This window comes from Saimiri boliviensis, chromosome 2 (assembly GCF_048565385.1).
Source record: "Saimiri boliviensis isolate mSaiBol1 chromosome 2, mSaiBol1.pri, whole genome shotgun sequence".
Taxonomy (NCBI): Eukaryota; Metazoa; Chordata; class Mammalia; order Primates; family Cebidae; genus Saimiri; species Saimiri boliviensis.
This window is the reverse complement of record NC_133450.1, coordinates 233,100,209-233,123,849: the sequence shown is the minus strand read 5'-3', so window position 1 is coordinate 233,123,849 and position 23,641 is coordinate 233,100,209. Positions and strand designations below refer to the sequence as shown.

Here is a 23,641-nt window from a genome sequence, read left to right as displayed (position 1 = left end):
TAATACTTGTTATTATTACATTTATAACTTATTTTTAGGTCTATTTTTATTACTGAATAGTCCCCATCTTTTCCAGAAAAATTAGAAAAGTCAGAAGAGCAATAATGAAATGGACATTTTCCTATATTTCTCTTAACTAACAACAGTAAGTTTGTTAGGTAATTTTACAGAGATTCAAAGCTACGTTATGTTGAGTTCTTCAGGGTTTCAGATATTTACAACCATAGGTCCAAGTGAGATATCTAGGACACCTCAAACAATCAGTTAAAGTGGGCAGGCAGAGGCCCTGGGTCACAGTGAGGACGAAAGAGGGCAAGGCAAATCCATCCTCACAGGACCCTGCAGATCCTGCTGCTGTTGGGCAGAGCAGCGACCACCACCGACCTGGGATTCACCATTAGCCTGTATACTGGGGCATGCCACTCCCTGGAAAAGGCAGTACTGCCCCACATAGCACAAAAAGGCTGTTAATCAGTCGCCCTAAAGGATTTGTCCACCTTGTTAAACATGTAGAAGGATTATAAGAGTCCACCTGTTGCTCAGATGGACGTGGATGAAGATGGAAATGAATGTGAGGCTGATTCCTGCCCTGAGGAGGGCAGCACTGGGAGTCCAGCACACTCCGCCCAGACTGCTCACAGCTGTGTCTGCTTTTCCCTCCTGAGTGATGGGTGGGAAATGTGGGGATTGTTGCTTGGAGCAGCTGCCATAACCTGGTGAAGCTGGATCTGGAGAGTGTGCACCCTGCCTGGAGCCTCATCTGCCTGGAAACTAGAGATCAGCAGCCACGTCGTGTGGGTCATGTTTAAGTCCCAGCTCTGCCAGCCTGTCAGCTTCATGCCCTCCACTCCCTCAGCAGCACTGTGGCTGTGAGAGGACCTGGCTCACAGGTTGGCGGTGTCCTGGGTAGTGGCTGCTGCTGCTGCCCCCGTATGTTGTATGTCCATTCATTGCATGTGGGGTTCATTTACTCCCTCGAAGTTGAAACCAGAACATAGAAAACCTGAGCTTCCTGGAAGGTAAAAAGTGGCGTGAACCCTAGAAATCATTTAGACAGACCTCAGTCACTGAAATCACCTGTTGAGGAAAGTGTGACCAGCTAACGACTCTGGCCTGGGGCTCAGCCCACTGGCACCCGAGTTCTGGTCTTTGTGAACAGCAGCAGAGCAGCTCTGCCCGTTACAACTTCTCATCTCTTTAGCTTAGACCAGAAGCCTCATTAAAACTCCCTGGATTCTTTTCATTATCATAAACTGTATTTGTTTCTAAGTGTTGCTCTTTTGGTGTTTGTTTTTATGCAACAGAATATTAATTTAAAGGGGAGGTGAATGAGAATCCTTAAAATAAGCCTTGCCTCAGACTGGCTGAACACCACTTCTTTCCTGACTGACCTCTGAGTTTCTCAGGGAATCCTTCAAATCCTCCTAATTCCTCAAGACCTTCACTACCTCTTTTGCTGTTTTTACTGGACTGTTTTAATACTTAGAAAGCAAGTTACATTTTATTCATATCCTATGCCAGTTTCTCAACTGCAGCACTATGGACAGTTTGGGCCAGATCATCCTCTGTGGTGGGGCTGTGCTGTGCCTTAGAAGATGTTGAGCACCATCTCCGGGGTCTACCATTAGATTCCAGTAGCACCATGCTTCCTGCCAAGATGGGGCAAGCAAAATGTTTCTTAAAACACTGACACATGTTCCTCACAGGGCAAAATTGCTTTTGTTTGAGAATCACTGGCCTATGCTGTGCCTTTTAGCATCTGCTTTGAGCTTTTTGTATGTCTTTTAGTTGCAGTACAATGTCCTACAATAAAAAGGAGTTGGGCATTGTTGATGCTGTCAAATTGCACAACTCCCTGTAAACGGTATTTGCTGCAGTTGTGTTGTGGGCAGCCTTGGACTTTGATCCGCACGTATTGGAGTTGTTGGCTTTTTTCACTGGCCAGTGGGAATTCACATGTGGCTCATAGGGTGGTTTTATGTGTGCATCTCGAAACACCTTGACTGCCATGTAGCACATCCTCAACAAATGGTCGTTACATGATTACTTCATTTTGGTTCTTAGTAAGTGGAGGCCCTTGGATAGAAGAGGCTGCCCGTTCTTTGTTGTATCCAGCCCTCTCTCCAGCCCAGGTGCCTGGTACTCACTCGCTGCCTGATTGACTTGTCTTACTTTTAGCTTATAGGCTTTACACTGTGGTGCCTCGCCTTGTCAAGTTTGTAGATATTCTCACCAATTGGTATGTTAGAATGAACCGCAGAAGATTAAAGGTAAGTGCAGACTGCTGTTGAGAAAAGCAAAAAGCACATAAAGTTTGAGAGTAGAAGAAATATGAGAATAGCCCAAAGGGAAAGGAACATTTTCAGATGCTCTCAGTTTTTGAAGCTATGCTTTTCTTCTCCTTTTACCTTGCATTTTAACTGTATTTGCCATTTGAGGCATAGGGATCGATAAGTTCTAAAAGTCATTTTGCATTTTTTTTTCACAACACAGTTAAGTACATATATATTGGACGGAGAATGTCAGGGCACAAACCGGACTAAACTGAGCAGACCTCTTAACATTCGAAATAAAATCATGCAAATATTTTATTAAAATATTGGCAGTATGGCTTTAATATTGAGAGGGATACCGCCTTCCATTTACAAGGGAGTCGGTTATTTGGCTGTGGACAGAACTATGTAGCTGTTGGGGGTTTAGGATGAACAGAGCATAGGTCCTGGTCTCAGGACTTAAGCAAGGTACATAAATAACAATGACGTATAACAGGGAGAGCCAAGTCTCTTTACCGTAGGCCCAGTAAAGGTTCCCACCACCCATTAGTCCTTTTTTTTTTTTTTTTTTTTTTTTGAGACAGAGTTTCATTCTTGTCACCCAGGCTGGAGTGCAATGACAGGATCTTGACTCACTGCAACCTCTGCCTCCCGGGTTCAAGTGATTCTCCTGCCTCAGCCTCCCTGTGAGCTGAGATTACAAGTGTGTGCCACCACGCCTAGCTAATTTTTGTATTTTTAGTAGAGACAGGTTTCACCATGTTGGCAAGGCTGGCCTTGAACTCCTGACTTTATGTGACCCACCTGCCTCAGCCTCTCAAAGCACTGGTATTACAGGCATGAGCCGCTGCACACAGCCAGTCATGGCTTAAAATGCATTAATAATAAAACCCTGCAACACAACTATAATTTCGTTTCTGTGCAGGTGTATCTCACACACACATCTAGAACATATGCTAAGATGTGTACAGTAGTTATCTCTGAATAACTTATTCATGGTTGAAATTTTTTCATTACCTTCGTTTTTCCTACAATGAATTAGTTTTTTTTAATACACAGTATATACTTTTTTAACATAAAATACCTTATTTAAAGGCACTTGAAAGTTTTCAGTTAGCAGCTGTTTCTGTCTGTTTTGGGTAGATCCATTCTGCCCTCAGCCTTTTGGTCCTACAGTTAGGCTTCACTTTCCTGTCGGCTCGCCTCAAGTGGGGATAGAGGGACAGCTGCTGCACGTCCTGGCTGAGCTTCCTGCACTGCCTTGCAGGGCCACCCTAGACAGCCTGTGGTGGTGGCCCTTTCTTCTTACTCTGCCTCGTGTCCCGTCTATGTGCTGCATGCTGTTTGAGGGTTGCCTCTTTTTAATCAACTTTTTTTTTTATGATAAACGCTTAATTTTAGCAGTCTAAAGTTTCTGTTTCCTTTTTATTCATTAGGGTGAAAATGGGATGGAAGATTGTGTCATGGCCCTAGAAACCTTGTTTAGTGTTCTGCTCTCTCTTTGCAGACTTATGGTAAGATGGTTGGCTTCTTTCTAGTACCCTTTGGCCTGCGTGCTGCCTTCAGTACCCACTTGCTGAAGCGTTCTCCTTTTATATCTATTCTCTATTATTCCACCAAAACCAGAAATAGATGTTTTATAACAGCTTATAGCTGTAGTTTCTTTTCAGAAATCTTACTAGCTTCTACATGTTAAGTGAGGATTAAGAAACTAGATTTTTTCTTGCAATCTCTGGTAGTATAGTGTATGTCAGGGCCCTTGGCTCGAGAAGGAGGATCTACAGTTCGAAGTAAGACATACCTCGTCTTAATATATGGATCGGCATAATTGCGAATAATGGGGAAGTTCTTTAGCTAATACCTGTCGTAGCAAATATATCATAAAAAATACTTTGACTTAGCATTGAGAGGAAAACATGCAAGTAATTGGTATATGTTCCTATCAGTTCAATTATTAGTTAAATAATAATAAAGTGGAAAGGCTCCAACTTGCTTTTTATCCTGTTTCTGCTACTCCGTATATTATAAGGCTCCTATTTATTCCTTAACTGAAGGAAAATCTGCTGAGTACAAGGTCCTGTGCCTGATCCTCTCCATGCCTGATCTCATCACCTTCATCCCGTGAAGCAGGGGGTGTTTTCCCCAGTTTACAGATGAGGTTTCTGAGGTTTGGGACAGTCAGTCCTCTGTGCATATTGACTTGGCTGATTATCATTAGGTGCTCCTGTTTCTATTTTAGACATCCTTCAGAATTCTGGAGGTGCTTTGGGTTTTTCTGGCCACAGTCCTACAGCTATGCTTCAGGGCTGTGAGGCCATTTCTCATTCATAGGGCATGTTTTGTAACCTCATGCCCATTTCAGTGCATATTACTGTGTCGCTAACATGTTTAGTTGTTTCTCAGTATAAATGAGGTCAGTCGTTGATGACTGCACATGACTGACATGATGTCCTGTGTCTTCCTACAGGCTCCCTACACGCCTTTTCTCACTGAATTGATGTACCAGAATCTAAAGGTGCTGATTGACCCTGTTTCTGTTCAAGACAAGGACACATTCAGCATCCACTACCTCATGCTGCCCCGTGTTCGGTAGGAATCAAATGGAAATAAGTCTCACCTGTGCCAAGGAGGGAGCGTTGCTCAAGCATGTGGGGGAGAGGAGGCATTTCCCTGTTCCAGCTCCCTCTGTGCCCTTCCTCCCACCCCAGCCGACATGAACTCCTCCTCAGGCTGCACAATGGGGCCCACAGTGGTACATGGTAGCAGGGATGCTTGGTATGGAACCCCGTTGTAGAGCTGCAGCATGTGGGGTGTAGGCATGCCCCATGGGGGCCCCTTGGGGAAGTTCCGGGTGCTGAGGCAGGCTTGGGCTGCCAACTCCTTCTCTGTCCCCCAGGCAGGCACTGTGCTGCCCTTCCCCCGGTGCCTCATCAGATGGGCCTGGCCACACTTCTGTAGCCCGACCCTCTTCCTCACGTAAGCATGCCTAATGTCTTCAGTTTTCCTTTTAAATCTAATCTGTTTCATATTCCTACCTCTACCACTCAGAGAAGAATTGATTGATAAGAAAACAGAGAGTGCAATATCTCGGATGCAGTCTGTGATTGAACTTGGACGAGTGATCAGAGACCGCAAAACTATACCCATAAAGGTTTGAAATTTTACTTCTATTTTACACGGCACCGACCTAAATATTTAAGTCTTTGGGGTGTTTTCTTAATATAGAGAGCTTCCAGCAATGGCCTTTTTTCTTTCATGCAGTGAGGGTGTGAATGACTTAGTACTAGTCCAGCCTGACTAGTCTAGAGCTTGAGGTTCAAATGAACATTTAATATTAATTTTTCTGCAGTTTAGAGGACTGGCTGCTGAGTGACCTTTCCTCTCCCTTTTCCTCCTAGTATCCTTTGAAAGAAATTGTGATTATCCATCAAGATCCAGAAGCTCTTAAAGATATCAAGTCTTTGGAGAAGTATGTCATTGAGGTAAGATGGATGATTTGTCTGTTTTGGGTACAAATAGACCTCCCTTGAGAACATTATTTTGGTGAATAATCTTCAATAAAATGCATATTGACTATATAATTTATTTTTATTAGTATATTCATAAAAAAAATTAACAATCCATCATATTTTACACTGTGCTTGGAATCAGCACAAATTTGATATAATTATTTTTAAAATATTTCAAGATCAATGAATTTTTTTACCTATCACCTATCATCTTCATTTGCATCTCTTCTGTGAAGGACTTTTTTTTTTTTTTTTTTTTGGAGACAGAGTTTTCGCTCTTGTTACCCAGGCTGGAGTGCAATGGCGCGATCTCGGCTCACCGCAACCTCCACCTCCTGGGTTCAGGCAATTCTCCTGCCTCAGCCTCCTGAATAGCTGGGATTACAGGCACGTGCCACCATGCCCAGCTAATTTTTTGTATTTTTAGTAGAGACGGGGTTTCACCATGTTGACCAGGATGGTCTCAATCTCTCGACCTCGTGATCCACCCGCCTCGGCCTCCCAAAGTGCTAGGATTACAGGCTTGAGCCACCACGCCCGGCTTTTTTTTTTGTTGTTGTTGTTTTTTTTCCTTTTTTTTTTTTTTTGTGACAGAGTCTCACTCTGTCACCCAGGCTGGAGTGCAGTGGTGCATTACCACTACCTCCACCTCCCAAGTCCAAGCGATTCTCCTGCCTCAGCCTCCCGAGTATCTGGGACTACAGGCACTGCCACCGCACCCGGCTAACATTTGTATTTTTAGTAGAGGCAGAGTTTCACCATGTTGGCCAGTCTGGTCTTAAAACTCCTGATCTCAAGTGATTTGCTCCCCTTGGCCTCCCAAAGTGCTGGGATTACAGGCACGGGCCCCACTTCGCCTGGCCTTCTGAAGTACTTTTGATAACTACCAAAGAAATTTTGTTGCTCCAAATTATACAAGTGACAAGTGCCCTCGCATTGGTTATAAATAGTCAAGGCACTAGCGTAGTGAGCCTCTTTCCACTCCATCTCTCCTGGAGTCTCACTTTCTGGCTGCTTCATAATTTATATAATTACTCTCCTGTTGTTTGAAATTTAGGTTTCTGATTACAAACAAAAGCTATGTATGTACATATATGCATATATCACTGTGTCGATATTGGGTAGATAGCAGAAGTGGAGTTTTGGGGTCAAAGTTTATAGTGTCAGTTGGCTTTCTAAACCGCTTTATTCCATGATTTTTTAAAAACAAATATAACCAACCCAAATGCCCAACGATGATAGACTGGATAGGGAAAATGTGGTACATATACACCATGGAATATTATGCAGCCATCAAAAACGATGAGTTCACGTCCTTTATAGGGACATGGATGAACCTGGAAACCATCATTCTCAGCAAACTGACACAAGAGCAGAAAATCAAACACCGTATATTCTCGCTCATAGGCGGGTGTTGAACAATGAGAACACATGGACACAGGGAGGGGAGCACTACACACTGGGGTCTGTTGGGGGGAAATGGGGGAGGGGCGGGGGGTGGGGAGGTGGGAAGAGATAGCATGGGGAGAAATGACAGATACAGGTGAGGGGACGGAAGGCAGCAAAGCACACTGCCATGTGTGTACCTATGCAACAATCTTGCATGTTCATCACATGTACCCCAAAACCTAAAATGCAATAAAAAAAAAAAAAAAAAAATATGTTTTACCTCATGTTCTTTGTGATGCTAGAAAATAAATATATTTTTTAATTTCATTGTTTATTCTTTTCACTGGTAATATTTAAAATCATTATTGTAGAAAATATTAATTTCTATATTTGGTTTTCAGTTGCTTGAGAATTCCAGAGAAATATTGGAAACTGAAAATTAGACTGTAAATTCTGAAATTAGTGCCTGTGGTTATGCATAAAATAGAAAATTTTTTTGTTTTTCTTGAGACAGGGTCTCGTTCTGTCACTCAGGCTGGAGTGCAGTGATGTGATCTTGGCTCACTAAAGCCTCCATCTCCTGGGCTCGGGCAATCCTCCCACCTGTCTCCCATATAGCTAAGATTAGGCATAGTAGTACAGGCTTTTGTACAGATGGGGTTTGACCACGTTACCTGGGCCAGTCTGTAACTCCTGAGCTCAAGCAGTCCTCCCACCTTGGCCTCCTGAAGTGCCAGGATTACAGGTGTGCGCTACCATGCCCAGCTGAAAACATTTTAAATAAATTACTTCAGTCACTTAAAACAAGATTAATTAATGTAGCTAAATAGAATGGCAAAACTAAACATTCCATATTATTTGCTTCAAACTATCGTTCTCATGAGATCTCATTTTCTCATCTACTGTGCCATCACCATCCCTGCTGCATCAGTAATCCTCAGTAGCGTGACTGAAGCGTGAAGTCTTCTGTTTAACTGATTCTTATGCTTTGTTGATAGTTAACCTTGTGGTACTCTGAAATTCCTTGCACAAAAGTTACCTCCCAGGGATGAAGTTCATATTTCTGGTTCTGGAGTCATTTTTCTGTTATGCCCAACTGTCTCGGTAGATCTTCATAAGAAGTATTTTTTCTTAGCATACAAGTCACTGGTGTACGACCATCACCACAGTTTTAGAACATTTTCATCATTCCAGAACCCAGGATTCATTAGCACACCGTTTTCCCCTCAATACCTGACCACTTCCCGGCATCCACAAACCTATTTGCTATCTCTGGGTTTGCCTTCTCTGGATATTTCTTATTAGTAGAATCATACAATTTGTAATTTTTATGTCTGGCATATTTCAGCTAGCATAATGTTTTACATTAGTTTATGTTATAGCATGTATGAGTGCTTCAGTCCTTCATATTGCTAAATATTTCATTGCATGTGTCTACAGTATTATTTTATCCATTCACTGTTGATGGACATTTGAGCTGTTCTTACTTTCTGGCTGATGGGAATAATGTTGCTGTGGACATACGTTTTTGTGTGAACATATGCTTTCATTTTTCATTTTTGTTTCCTCTTGTGCACTAACTGTAGGAATTGAATGTTCGAAAAGTTACACTGTCTACAGATAAAAACAAGTATGGCATTCGGCTAAGGGCAGAACCAGATCACATGGTACTGGGGAAGCGTCTGAAGGGAGCCTTTAAGGCAGTGATGACGTCCATCAAGCAGCTGAGCAGTGAGGAGCTGGAGCAGTTCCAGAAGACTGGTGGGTGTCTACACAGACAAGGGTGCACCATTCATGTCCTCAAGCTGAAGGATATTTTGTATTTAAGTTACTGTTTCACTTTAATATCACATGCTTCTCTTTTCTTTTTTCTTTTTTTTTTTTGAGACGGAATCGCACTCTGTCGCCCAGCCTAGAGTACAGTGAGTACAGTGGCACAGTCTCAGCTCACTGCAACCTCTGCCTCCCAGGTTAAAGCAATTTTCCTGCCTCAGCCTCTTGAATAACTGGGATTACAGGCACGTGCCACCATGCCCAGCTAATTTTTGTATTTTTAGTAGAAATGGGATTTTGCCATTTTTGCCAGGCTGGTCTCTAACTCCTGACCTTAGGTGATCTACCGCCTTAGCCTCCCAAAGTTCTGGGATTACAGGTGTGAGCCACCACACCTGGCCATCCTTTTCTTAAATAAACCTTTTTTCCTGTTCATAAAAATGTTTATTATTATTATTATTTTTTTTTTTTCTTGAGATGGAGTCTTACACTGTCACCAGGGTTGGAGTGCAGTGGCATGATCTCAGCTCACTGCACCCTCAGCGTCCCAAGTAGCTGGGATTACAGGCGCCCACCATCTTGCTCAGCCATTTTATTTATTTATTTATTTGTATTTTTTTTAGTAGAGTCAGGGTTTCACTATGTTGGCCAGGCTGGTCTCGAACTCTTGACCTCATGATTCGCCCGCCTCAGCCTCCCAAAGTGCTAGGATTACAGGCGTGAGCCACCGTGCCTGGCCATAAATAATTTTTACAATTTAGAAAGAAAATAGCTGGGTACAGTGCCTCACACCTGTAATCACAGCACTGGGAGGCCCAGGTGGGCAGATCACTTGAGATCACTGCAGGCGCATATTATGACAGTTAGTCGGGTGTGGTGATATGCACCTGCTATCCCAGTTACTCTGAGGCTGAGGTGGGAGGATCCCTGCAGCATAGGATAATTTTTGTCCTTACTTTCATTGTGCTTACTGATATTAAAGATTTGGAAAAATAATTATGGTTTTGATAAATGCTATGAAGGGAAAATATAAGGTAATATAAAAACATGTATCGGGGTACCTAACCAAATGATGTGATTAGGAAAGGGAAATTAGCCCCATCTTGCCACCCCTCCACAGAGCATTTCAGGGTGCCCAAGAATTTGCAGCTCTGCTGTGATTAGAATCATATGTGGTTTGAGTGTGGCTGTCTGACATCCCTTAGCTGTCCTCTGGCACAAACTATTTATTATTAGGACTTCCTCCGAAGTTGAAAATCATAATCTGGGAGATGTCACGAGAAGAAAGATTTAAGGATTCATAAATCAGATAAGTTTATGATCTAAGGAAATTGGGGGAAATGTCCCTAAAATTCCCCAAATATTTAGATAGAATTAATAAAAAATAAGATATTATCAGCTAAAACTCAAGTTATTACTAATTACTAATCAACTCAAAATATTAAAATAGAAAAGTATTACAAACCTTCAAGTCACAAATCTAAATTGTTTCACCAGATAGCCACAGCATCAAAAATTCCTGAAATCAACCTTATTTGAAATTGAAAGCCTCGTTTCTAAATTTTAGTTTCTGAGTAAACTGTTTTGCACTGATGAAAACAAAATCGTTTTTTGGAACACAGTGACAAAGTAAACATAAACATAACACCCTAGTGCTCAGAGCCCAAAAAAGTCATTATCAATGACAACAGTGGGTCTCCCTGTCGCAGGGGGTGTTGTCATCAGCTGCTGTGCACATTTCTGCCTCTCCGAGCAGGCATGATGCTCAGTACTACACACTACCTGTCTCGTTGTAGCCTCCTTGCTAAACACACCTTGCTCAGCATGTCGTGCAACCAGCTAATAGTGGACCTAAGTTCACTTTCTCTCCAAAGACTGTGTTTTCTTCATTACATCCTGCTGCTCTGTGTTTATGGTGAGCATTTGTTGCCTCTAGGTGCCTTCCCTTAGCCTTGTCATGTCTGTGGACCTGAGAGTTTATATATTGGTGATGACTTAACTGTCTTCAAGGTAGTGTAGTGTAGTCCAAAGAAAGTTTGTCATATCTTGGTTACAACCATGACATGAGTCAGAGGGAAATGTTCTCTTGAAACCTCTGTGGCTTTGCCGTTGCGAAATTTTTATAAAGAAGGGGCATAATACACGGGTAGTGGCACAGCTTGAAGAAGAAGGGAAGCTGATTAACAGGGAATCTGCTTCTCCATAGGGACCATTGTTGTGGAAGGCCATGAATTGCATGACGAAGACATCCGCCTCATGTACACCTTTGATCAGGCCACAGGTGGGACTGCACAATTTGAAGCACACTCAGATGCTCAGGTATTTTTCTGTTTCCTAAAACATTTCTTTACCAAGAGATGATAGCATAAGAGGAGAAAGCATTTGCCTGTGCCTTTCCTGATAATGTTGACAGTTTGTCTCAGGGTAAAATAAACCAGTTACTTGGTTTAGATTGCCTTTGTTAAACTAATATATTATTATGCCTTTAACATATGCATTTGTTTAATGAATACATAAGTATCTTGTGATTTCTACATGTAATTGTCTCAAGCGTGGGGTTGCACAAAAATGAACCCTTCACGCTGGGCGCGGTGGCTCACACCTGTACTTTCAGCACTTTGGGAGGCCGAGGCAGGCAGATCACAAGGTCAGGAGATTGAGACCAGCCTGGCTAAGATGGTGAAACCCAGTCTGTACTAAAAATACAAAAAATTAGCCAGGCGTGGTGACACATGCCTGTAGTCCCTACGACTTGGGAGGCTGAGGCAGGAGAATCGCTTGAACCCGGGAGTTGGAGGTTGCAGTGAGCCGAAATCGCACCACTTCACTCTAGGCTGGGCAACAAGGCGAGACTCCATCTCAAAAAAAAAAAAAAAAAAAAAAAGAGAAAGAAAAAAATGAACTCTTCAAGGAATGTGTTAGTCACGGACACATGAAATTAAGCCATTTAGTATTCTACCTGATAAGTTACCTGGTAGAAATAAGTACACAGAGAGCTCCTATCCAAAAATTGGCGTAGAGGTGAAAGTGGTCAGGGAACACCCACTGAAGAGACTGTACAGGCTGTTTTTGATTCTGGTGCCAGTATTTTTTGCCATGATGGAGGAGAAACTAACTCTTTGCAGTCCTAACCAGACATCCCCAGTGTGGGAGTGGGGATATCTGTGCTTAGCATACCATTTGCAGAGGAAGGTAGAGCAGCACCTCCGTGAAAGGAAGGTCGACCTCCTCAGTCCTTTACCCAGGCGCTTAAGTTAGATGTGTACAGAACTCCCCTTGGGCAGACAGTGGCAAGGAGTCAGAGGTATCGAAGCTGGGAAAGAATGCAAGGGAAGGCAGGGAGGAGGTTTGTAAACACTTGACAGTGGGCAGTTCTTCCTCGTTACAACAGATGTTAGGGGCCTGAAAAGTTGTCCACACTTAAAAAGTGTGATCATGTGATGCTACTGAGTTTCTTGACATGGCTTAGATGTTATAGTGGGCTTGGTGGCCCTGTATTGAGTGGAGTTTTGATCTTATCATCCACTTCATTACCTCTGATGCCTTTGTGAAGCGAGCAATTTCTTTTTTTTTTTTTGGAGACAGAGTCTGACTCTATCACCCAGGCTGGAGTGCAATGGCACGACCTTGGCTCACTGTAACCTCTGCCACATGGGTTCAAGGAATTCTCCTGCCTCAGCCTTCCAAGTAGCTGGGATTACAGGCACCTGCCACCATGGCTGGCTAATTTTTGTATTTTTGGTATAGACGGGGTTTCACCATCTTGGCCAGGATAGTCTTGAACTTCTGACCTTGTGACCAACCCGTCTTGGCCTCCCAAAGTTCTGGGATTACAAGCGTTGGCCACCGAACCCAACCACGAGTCATTTCTTTTTTTTTTTGGCCCCAAGTCAGAATCCATGGACTAGAGTGGATGTGCATGCATGAGTCATTTCTTAACTTCTCTTTTTGCTCAAAGGTAAATGAGATGATGCCTAATTTACAAGTTTTGTAAAGTGTATTCTATTCTGCAATGTGCTGTGTAACAGAAGTGATGGTGTCATATTGCTGCATTATAATCAACAACCTTCAGAATAGATGAGATAGAAACATTAACCTTAGCAAAAATATGGCAGTTTAAATTAAGTAAAAAATTTTATGGTTCATTGTAGAATTAGTCTTTTGTCATTCTGACAAACCTAAAGATCACAGGGGTCATGGTATAAGAAAGTCACTTGGAGTTGACTGCTGTGAGGCCTTTGGTCCACCTGTTGTGGCCTGAAAAGCTGTGCTGCTCCGAGGGCTTTGTGATTATTGATCTTATTTATTAGAAGAGTTGATATTATTTGTTAGATGGCCGAAAAGCAGAGTCATGTGAGGGACTCAAGAGGTGGTTTCAGGGCATTTCCTGTGAGCAGCACCCTACAAAAAAGAAGAAACTAAAAGCTGCACACCTTTCTCCAGAGACAGAGGACTGGCTGGTTATGAAGACGTACCTGAATAATAAACCAGATTAATTTTACTGCTTTTGCTCATTTGTGTGAACAAATAGTGCTGCATTATAAGAGTCTCCAGATTAAGTTTTAAATGGCATTTTGCTGAGTTGGGAAGAAATGTTTCTCCTATTTGATTGTCATGGTGTGGTGTGCACTGTTCATTCCCACAGGCTTTGGTCCTCTTAGATGTCACTCCTGACCAGTCAATGGTGGATGAAGGAATGGCTCGGGAAGTCATCAATCGCATACAGAAACTTCGCAAAAAGGTAAGTTTGTCAGTTAAGAATGAGCTACTGTTTTGGCATTTTATTTTGGTTGTTGGGGGAAGATAGGAGAGGCAGGTAATACAAACCGTAGTGATCAGTGCATGATAGTCACTGATGTACAGTCTGTTTAGATTGTATTCTGCAGGAAAGTCACTCCTCTTCCCCTCCCCACATGTTCACTCCCAAGCTGTAGCTTTCAGCCAACCTGTGCTTTTTTCCATTCTTTTTTTAGTTCCATTGAGCTTCTGTGATATAGCCCCTGTGACTGGGGCAGAGGTAATCAGAGATGATAGTGTCTTTGCAGAAGGGCAGAGCTGCAGTCAGCATAGACGGGCTTCTAGCTTAGGGGAGGTTCCTGGGTCTGGACAGAGTGAGGTAGTTTTTCCTCATTAGAGAACTGAGGAATACACACAGTGCTCATCCTGGAGAGCGGAGCGAGGGACTGCCAAGCCCCTGCCAGTGAGAGAATCAGGAATTTCTTGCCCTGCAGAGGGCAGTGACAGCTGCCACACGTCTTGCTTCCCAGGCGGTTCAGGATCTGAGGAGGCTGTTCCAGCAGATAAGAGGGTGCTTGTGACCTCTGAATCAGTTCAGAACTTTGTTAAGTGGATTCTGAGTTATTTCTTGGTTTCAGCATTCATGAGGCACTGATTGTGTCAGGAAAAGAAACATGCCCTATCCCCAAAGAGTGGGGGAAAGGACACAAAGGTAATCCTGTACTGCAGTGCAGTTAGTCTCATAGATCACCCAGCAGGGAGGGACGGGTGACTGCCCTTCTGTGATGATTCAGCATGGGATCCGTAGCCCTTCTTCAACAGTACCTTCTTTAAGTTCTGATTAATAGAATGTACTTTCCTTTTAAATTTTTATGTGTGTGCTTTCAGTGCCATCTGGTTCCAACCGATGAAATCACAGTGTATTACAACACAAAGTCTGAAGGAAGATATCTGAATAACATTATTGAAAGCCACACAGAGTTTATATTTGCCACCATAAAGGCTCCCTTGAAGCCATATCCAGTTCCTCCATCAGATAAAATCCTTATTCAAGAAAAAACACAGGTGAGTGCTGAGTTCCACTGAACTGCCAAAAGGTTTCAGATTAGGTTTACCTTATGTACTCACGTGTGGATATTCTGTCCCCCGGTAGAGATTGGCACAGCACTCAGTCTTGAGGTCTTGCTCTGGACAATAGTGGGTGGAGCTAGAGAGTGGAAGCTCAGAAAAGATGGAGGGAGGATAGAAGGCAGAACTGTTCTCACAACAGTTCTCTTGAGGAAGGTAGCCAGGAGAGTAGATGAGCTTTGCCCAGAAATAAAATGGCTGTGTGGGCCTGTTTTTCTGAAACTGGCAAAGTCAGTGTGTGGATTCTGGTAATTATTAATAAAAGTAAACAGCAATAGGCTTGAAAAACATTTAGTTCTTCAGGTAGTGGGTTCTCCATAACATTAAAATACCAAAAAAGAAAAATCACAATAGCATTTTCTGTTGTTATATCTAGGAATTTTAGATATGCTTATGAAAGTCTGATATTAAGGTAGGGAAGATATGGGCTTATAACTTACAAGTAGATCATTTAGGCCAGGCGCAGTGGCTTATGCCTGTAATCGCAGCTACTCGGCAGGCTGAGGCAGGAGAATCATTTGAACATGGGAGGTGGGGGCTGCCGTGAGCCAAGATCACATCACTGCTTGGGTGACAGAGCAAGACCCTGTCTCAAAAAAAAAAAAAAAAGGTAGATCATTTAAAACATATCTTCAGTCATTTATTTAATTATTTTCTCCTGTCTCGTTATTTCTATGGGACAAGTAGGACAAGACAAGAAGGGGCTGACTGTGGCTGTTTATCTTTTTTTTTTTTTTTTTTTTTTTTTTGAGACCGAGTTTCGCTCTTGCCACCCAGGCTGGAGTGCAATGGCGCGATCTCGGCTCACCGCAACCTCCGCCTCCTGGGTTCAAGCAATTCTCTTGCCTCAGCCTCCCGAGTAGCTGGGATTACAGGCATGCGCCACCATGCCCAGCCAATTTTTTGTATTTTTAGTAGAGACGGGGTTTCACCATGTTGACCAGGATGGTCTCGATCTCCCGACCTCGTGATCCACCCGCCTCAGCCTCCCAAAGTGCTGGGATTACAGGCTTGAGCCACCGCGCCCGACTTGTTTATCTTTTTAGTGAGGCGAGTTGTACTGTAGTTTCATTTTCTGTTTTGCCTATTGTGTAATTTTTTTACTTTTTTTTAAAGTGAGCATATATTTTTAAGAGATCAGAATAAAAGGAGAAGAAAAATGGGATATAAATTGTAGCTTTTGACTCTTTGAGTAATGAGATTGAATATGTTCTCAGTTGTATACTGCCTTTGTTGTTACTGAGAAGTCACTGTGTTACATGATGGTGTGGCACATTGCAGTCAGGTGCCGCCGTTACTCAGCCATATGTTCTCATGTGCTCAGTTGAAGGGATCTGAACTGGAAATTACACTTACCAGAGGATCTTCCCTTCCTGGTCCTGTTTGTGCATATGTCAATCTTAACATTTATGCAAATGGCAATGAACAAGGTAAGAGTATATTCCATGATTTGTATGACTGTTTTTTAGTTAAACCTATGGATGTGAAAAAACAACCAAAAAAATTTATGGATGTTTTTAAGGGAATTGGAAGAATTATTTAATAGATAACTTTTTCATCTTAATTGTCATCAAAATGAATTCACTAGCTGAGATGCAGTGGCTCATCCTGTAATCCTACCACTTTTGGAAGCCAAGGTGAGAGAATTACTTGAGGCCAAGAGTTCAAGACTAAACTGGCCAACATGATAAGACCCTGCCTCAATTAAAAAAAAAAAAAAAAAAGACCCAGCGCGGTGGCTCACACCTATAATCCCAGCATTTTGGGAGGCTGAGACAGGTAGATTACTTGAGGTCAGGAGTTCGAGACCAGCCTGACCAACATGGTAAAACCCCGTCTCTACTAAAAATACAATAATTAACCAGGTGTGGTGCCGGGCATCTGTAATCTCAGCTACCCGGGAGGCTGAGGCATGAGAATTGCTTGAACCTGGGAGGTGGAGGTCACAGTGAGCCAAGATATTTTTAGACAAGATAACTGCTGTGATCTAGCCAGACACCATAGAAAAACTATGGTCCTACCACCACCCATACCAGCAAAGGCCAAGTAGGGAGCCTGGACTTCACCATTGACAAGCTGAAGACCCCCCCGTCACAGGGGTATCAGAGAAGACCAAGCAGGAAGCTGGGTCATCCTAGTGGGGCAGTAATGAGCCCCTCTGCCCAATGATATCAGTGGAGGCCACATGGGAGGCCTGAATTTCTATCGCCTTTGGTCAGTAACAGGGCATCCCTCCCATTCACAAATGCATGGCAGCAGTGAGGCCACATACTACCAGCACCTCCTCTGCAGTGTCAGTAAAGGTATGCGTGAAACCCAAACAGGGTAAACCCAAAAGAATCCACATCAACATATATCATAATCAAACTTCTGAAAACCAAAGACAAAAAAAGTCTTATATGCAGTGAAAGAGATATTAACACCTAATTTAGAAGGGAAGAACAATTCGAATGATACTGGATTTAACATTAGGAACTACAGAGGCCAGAAAAGGAAAAGGCGGCATTTTTCAAGTGCTGAAAGATAAGTACTGTCTACCAAGAATTCTGTATCAATCAGACATATCCTTCAGGATGATGGGAACATCAAGACATTCTCAAAGTAAACTAAGAATTTGTTGCCAGTGGACCAGTCCTAAAAGACTAGCTACAGGAAGTTCTTAACACATAAAAGGGGGAATCCAGACACACCAGGAAGGAAAAATGGGAAATCAAAATAGAGGGTAATTCAATAGACTTTCAGTCCTCTCATGGGTGCAACAAGCAGCATATCATTGTTTAATGTGGTTTTCTATGTACACTGAGGCTTCAACATCATCAGTGGGTTCTTGGGTCCTGTAATTTTAAGTGAAAAGATGTACTGTGTGCCATGGGAACTTAACTCCTGTGGTAAAGTTGGTTTATTATATAGTACATCATTCTGCCTAAAGTCACATTTTCCTAGAACCTACCAGCAACATTAAGTAAGGACTTACTGAACAAGTAATAGTTAAGACAGTTACAAAGGAGACCAGGTTTCTACATTTATCACAAACTGGTAAAATATTGACACCCAGGAACCTTAGGAAGCTATGTTTATATTAGGTACTACTTGGAGTTACCAGTAAGAAAAGACTATACCATAGGATACATAGAAAACCCTAGAAAAATAAAAAATGGAATTCTAAAATATGTTTAAGTAACTGTGGTAGTCCATTTTTCATTGCTATAAAGGAATACCTGAGGCTGGATAGTTCGTAAAGAAAGTTGATTTGGCTCACAGCTCTGCAGGCTGTACAAGAAACACGGCACCAGCATCTGCTTCTGGTGGGGGCCTCGAGAAGCTTTTACTCTGCTTTACAGGAGGTGAAGTGGGAGCAAGTGTATCACATGGTGAGAGAGGGAGCACTCCAGCCTGGGTAACAAGAGCGAAACTCCGTCTTAGAAAAAAAAAAAAAGAAAGAAATATTTCATGAATTAATTTTTGACAGTGCCATCTAGAAGTAGAAAAATAACACATATATGTGACATACCTACATGCACAGGCATATGCAAACACACAGACAAGCAGATTTCATAGCTTTCATTCGAAAACTATAGCCATGTACCAGGTACTGTAATATAAAACACACTAGTATTTTTGGAAAAGTCTTAAGATTTTTCATTTCAACATTAAACAAAGAGTTTTAAAGCCTTGACACAAAAGCACTGACCATGAAAGGGAAGTGATATGTGGAACTAAATGAAAATTTAGGTTTTGCTCTGAACATCCTGTAAAAGGATGAAAAACAAACTATAGACTGGGAGAAAATCTTTATGACAAAGGACATATCTAGAATATATAAAGATCTCTTAAATCTCAACAGTGAAGAAAAATCAAGTTAGAAAATAGAGATATGAACAGACGTTTACCAAAGGGAATATATAAATGACAGAAATGTACATGACAATATTTAATGTCATTAGCCATTAAGAAAATGCAAGTTGAAATCACATTGCAGTCTTACTAGATACCTTGGAATGACTAAAATTAAAAGTAGTGACAGCACCAAATTCTGCCTCTCATACATTGCTGGTGGGAATATAAAACAGTGTGGCCACTCTGGAAGATAGTTTGGCATTGTCAGGAAACTAAATATGTGCTTTCTGAATGACTCAACAGTTGCGCTCCTATGTGTTTTGTTTTTTTATTTTTTTAAGATGGAGTTTCGCTCTTGTTACCCAGGCTGGAGTGCAATGGCGCGATCTTGGCTCACCGCAACCTCCGCCTCCTGGGTTCAGGCAATTCTCCTGCCTCAGCCTCCTGAGTAGCTGGGATTACAGGCATGCGCCACCTTGCCCAGCTAATTTTTTGTATTTTTAGTAGAGACGGGGTTTCACCATATTGACCAGGATGGTTTTGATCTCTTGAGCTCGTGATCCACCCGTCTCGGCCTCCCAAAGTGCTGGAATTACAGGCTTGCGCCACCACGCCCGGCCTCGCGCTCCTATGTGTTTATCCCAGAGAACTGAAAACTTACGTTCACTGCCACATGAATGTATATACTACTTGTATTCATATTAGCCCCAAAATGTAGACAACCCAGATGTTCTTCAGCAGATAAATGGTTAAACAAATTGGTACAGCCATATCATAGCACATAACATGGTAATAATAAAAAGGAACAACTATCATTTAGCACAGCAACTTACTTTAATCTGTAGAAATTGGTTCCAGCTGAGATCAGGAGTTTGAGATCAGCCTGGCTAACAATGGTGAAACACCATCTCTACTGAAAAAATGCAAAAATTAGCCAGGTGTGTTGGTGATTGCCTGTAATTCCAGCTACTTGGGAGGCTGAGACACAGGAATCGCTTGAATCTGGGAGGCAGAGGTTGCAGTGAGCTGAGATCGAGCTACCACACTCGAGCCTGGGTGACAGAGCTCAACTCCATCTCAAAAAGAAAAGAAATTGATGCCAACTGAAAAAAGTCCCAAAACATTCCGTACTTTATGATTGCATTTATATAACATGTTTTAAATGATAAAATTGTAGAAACAGAGACTGTTATTTACCAGGGGTTAAGGAGGGAATGGGCCTGGAAGGGAATTGGGTGTGGATATTAAAAGGCAACACAAGGATTCTTGTGGCTACAGAACTGCTCTGTATCTTAATGATGGTGATGGGTACAGGATTTTATACAAGTGATAAAGTTGCATAGAACTAAACATACCCACACGTACACATGCCCCAGTGAGTAAAAGTAAAACTGAGGTGATCTGAATAGGATTGGTGGACTGCATCAATGTTAGTATGCTGTTTGTGATATATACTGTAGTTTTGTAAAATGTCACCGTTGGGGGAAACTGGGCAGAGGGCCCCATGGCATCTCTCTACATGCATTTGGCTCTACAATTAACTCAAAATGTCCAAACATATTAATAAAGTACATATCTGTACCTGAATCTAAGGTGCAGAATAAGTTGACATCAGGGGCCAGATAGTATTTTTAACCACCCTGAGCCATGGGGATTTACAGTGGGCACAAAATGAAAAAATGAGAATCATAAATACAAAGATTTGTACCTAGAAAAAGACAAGAACAGATTGCCTGGTCAAGGTCTATGCCTGGACCATATCGACCAAGGATTGCCAAAGCACATACCAAGTGTGGAGATAGATATAGATATATATAGATATATATAGTATATATTTGGGGAAAAAGGAAAAAATTAGGGTATTAACCTTTTTGTATCCTTTTTCCTCCAAATTTAACATTTTCTTTTTAGTTCTACTTGTCTGATGTGTTATTTTTGTGACTTTAGGTGGAGTATTGCTTCTGGAAAATCCAAAAGGTGATAATAGGTTGGACCTTTTAAAACTGAAGAGTGTTGTCAGTAGCGTTTTTGGTGTCAAAAATGCAGACCTGGCTGTCTTCCATAATGAAACAGGTATGGTGAAAGTGAGAAGAGCCTGTGTTTTGACTTGAGGTCAGGATCTTAATTTGCTGTCAATTGTACTATATACCTTTTGCATTTTTCCTAATCTTGAGTCACGGCCCAGCTATTCAGCAGTGCCTGCCTGCAGTGTCTGTTCATGCCTGTGTGATGTGACTGGAAAGCCCGGACTGAATGGCTCTAATCCTCCCCTCTCACCTGTTTACCAGCTGGTGGGCTTCAGGCTTCAGAGTCCTCCCTGGTGAGGCTGTTTTTGTGTGTGTGTGTTTGTTTGTTTGTTTGTTTTGAGACAAAGTTTCTCTCTTGTTACCCAGGCTGGAGTGCAATGGCACGATCTCGGCTCACCGCAACCTCCGCCTCCTGGGTTCAGGCAATTCTCCTGCCTCAGCCTCCTCAGTAGCTGGGATTACAGGCACACACCACCTTGCCCAGCTAATTTTTTGTATTTTTAGTAGAGACGGGGTTTCACCATGTTGACCAGGATGGTCTCGATCTCTCGACCTCGTGATCCACCCGCCTCGGCCTCCCAAAGTGCTGGGATTACAGGCCTGAGCCACTGCGCCTGGCCGGTTGTTTTTGAGACAGGGTGTCACTCTGTCACCCATGCTGCAGGACAGCGGTGCAATCATAGCTCACTGCAGCCTCAACCTCCTGGGCTCAAGTAATCGTCCTGCCTTGACCTCCCAAGTAACAGACTACCAGCATCCACCACCATGTGCGGCTAATTTTATTTAATTTTTTTTTAGAGAGCAAGTCACACTGTATTGCCGAGTCTGGTCTTGAACCCAGGGCCTTAAGCAGTCCCCCTGCTTTGGCCTCCCATAGTGCTGAGATTCCAGGTGTGAGCCACCATGCCCAACTATGAATTTTAACTTTATTAAACATAATGCCTGGATCTCACTAAAATCCAGAATCTTTGGATTCTCAATAAAGCAAACCTGAAAAATATTTTTAAAAATTATAGATGTATAGAGGAGGGACAGCGTGGGGTGGGGAGTTGGGGGGAGAGAGCATGGGGAGAAATGCCAGATACAGATGATGGGGAGGAAGGCAGCAAATCACACTGCCATGTACCTATGCAAAAAACTTGCATGTTCTTTACATGTACCCCAAACCTAAAATGCAATTAAAAAAAAAAACAAAAGGAGAAAGAACACCAAAAAAAAAAAAAAAAGAATTATAGATGCAGTCTCCCACTGTTACATATTGAATTGTGACCTCTGACAAAAAAGATAATGTTGTAACCTCTTGTACTTTTGTATGTGGCCTTTGAAAATAGGATTATTGCAGATGTAATTCATTAGGGTGGGGTCATATTGGAGTAGCGTGGGCCATAATCCAGGATAACTGTTGTCCTTATAAAAAGATCGCCACATGAAGACATAGAGACACACAGAGAAAATGCCCTGTGGTGACAAAGGCAGAGATTGGAGTTATACACAGCTATAAGCCAAGAAACAGCAAAGATTGTCAGGAGCTTCCAGAAGTTAAAAAGAGGCAAAAAAAAGATTTGTCTACACGTTTCAGACAGAGCACATCTGACCACACTTTGATTTCGAACTTCTGACCTCAAGAACTTTGAGATAGTAAATTTCTTTTATTTTTATTCCCTGGCTCCTCCCACCCCACACACCCCCTGTTTGTGGGACTTTATTATGACAGCCTCAGAAAACTACTAGTCAGTTTACAAATCTGAATGCTTATTTTCAGAAACTTTTAAAAAAAAATTTTGAGACAGAGTCTCTCTCTGTTGCCCAGGCTGGAGTACAGTGATGCAATCTCGGCTCACTGCAACATCCGCCTCCCAGGTTCAAGTGATTCTCCCGCCTTAGCCTCCCAAGTAGCTGGGATACATGCACCACCATGCCTGGCTAATTTTGTATTTTTAGTAGAGTCGAGGTTTCTCCATATTGGTCAGGCTGGTCTCTAACTCCTGACTTCAGGTGATCCACCTACTTTGGCCTCCCAATGTGCTGGGATTACAGGCGTGAGCCATCACACCCAGCCCAGAAACTTTTAAATAACTTAAAAGAAGAAATGCAAATGGCCAACTAAGGAACAATTGGTGCATCTGAATGGTAATCAGGAACTTGCAAGATAGTACCACAGTGAGGTACCATTAACTGCCACCAGATTGGCAAAAACTAGAAGAATCTGACAGAATCACGTGTTGTCAGAGATGTTATGTAATAGGAACTCATTGACTGCTGGCTTATGAATTGTTGGAGCCACTGGAAAAGTGTTTGCTATTATATCCATTAAAGTTGGGCTAGGAGATGCAAAAGCAATGTGGGAGAAACTGAGTAAAGGTCTATAAAAAGAGAGCAAGTTGGAAGTCTGAGAAAAATCTCTAACCGGGGTCCACCAAGGTGATGAGTAAGTCAGCAGAAAGCTAGGTCTCTGCCTGAAGTCGCTGTAGGATAAGAAGTAGAGAAAAGCAAAAACAGGCTGGAGCGCACATCTGTCTAACCGCATCTGACACTGACAGGCAGATGTCTTACAGAAGAAACTGCTGGTACACTTTGCCAGAGAGTTGCACACGTTCCTGGCCTGGAAGCCAGAAGAGTAGAGGCAGGAACATGGGCTGTGCAGTGTCCCACTTAACCCAACAAGTCAGCAGGTCCACAGCAACCTGAGAAAGCAGTGCCAGGCCCACGATTAGCCTGTGAGCATAATGACTATTAATAAACTTCTGCCTTCCAAATCCTATGCAGATTTCTCTGTGATTAAACTGTTACTCAGAACCCGGCCAGAGAGAGAACCTGGGAAGTAGTTAGAGCTTAGCTGCATTGACACAGGATGAAACCACCATAGTTCACCCCATTGTGATCTTGACGTCTATACATAGCTCTTTAAACCATATTTAACTTCCAAATAAAGACCCTAATACATTGAAAATTATGCTTCTAACTCTTT

General features: G+C 42.5%; 1 protein-coding gene across 2 annotated transcripts in view; it reads left to right on the top strand.

Annotated features, from left to right (window-relative positions):
• Nucleotides 1-23,641, top strand: part of IARS1 (isoleucyl-tRNA synthetase 1) — a 77,382-nt gene that overhangs the window by 39,951 nt on the left and 13,790 nt on the right. For both annotated transcript variants that reach the window (XM_039475290.2, XM_039475289.2), the window contains exons 21-31: nt 2,179-2,270; nt 3,710-3,787; nt 4,741-4,862; nt 5,322-5,424; nt 5,672-5,755; nt 8,758-8,932; nt 11,151-11,263; nt 13,590-13,685; nt 14,570-14,746; nt 16,134-16,239; nt 20,594-20,719. In XM_039475290.2, coding sequence (XP_039331224.1) covers nt 2,179-2,270; nt 3,710-3,787; nt 4,741-4,862; nt 5,322-5,424; nt 5,672-5,755; nt 8,758-8,932; nt 11,151-11,263; nt 13,590-13,685; nt 14,570-14,746; nt 16,134-16,239; nt 20,594-20,719 — 1,272 coding nt within the window. The remainder of the gene's footprint in view (nt 1-2,178; nt 2,271-3,709; nt 3,788-4,740; nt 4,863-5,321; nt 5,425-5,671; nt 5,756-8,757; nt 8,933-11,150; nt 11,264-13,589; nt 13,686-14,569; nt 14,747-16,133; nt 16,240-20,593; nt 20,720-23,641) is intronic.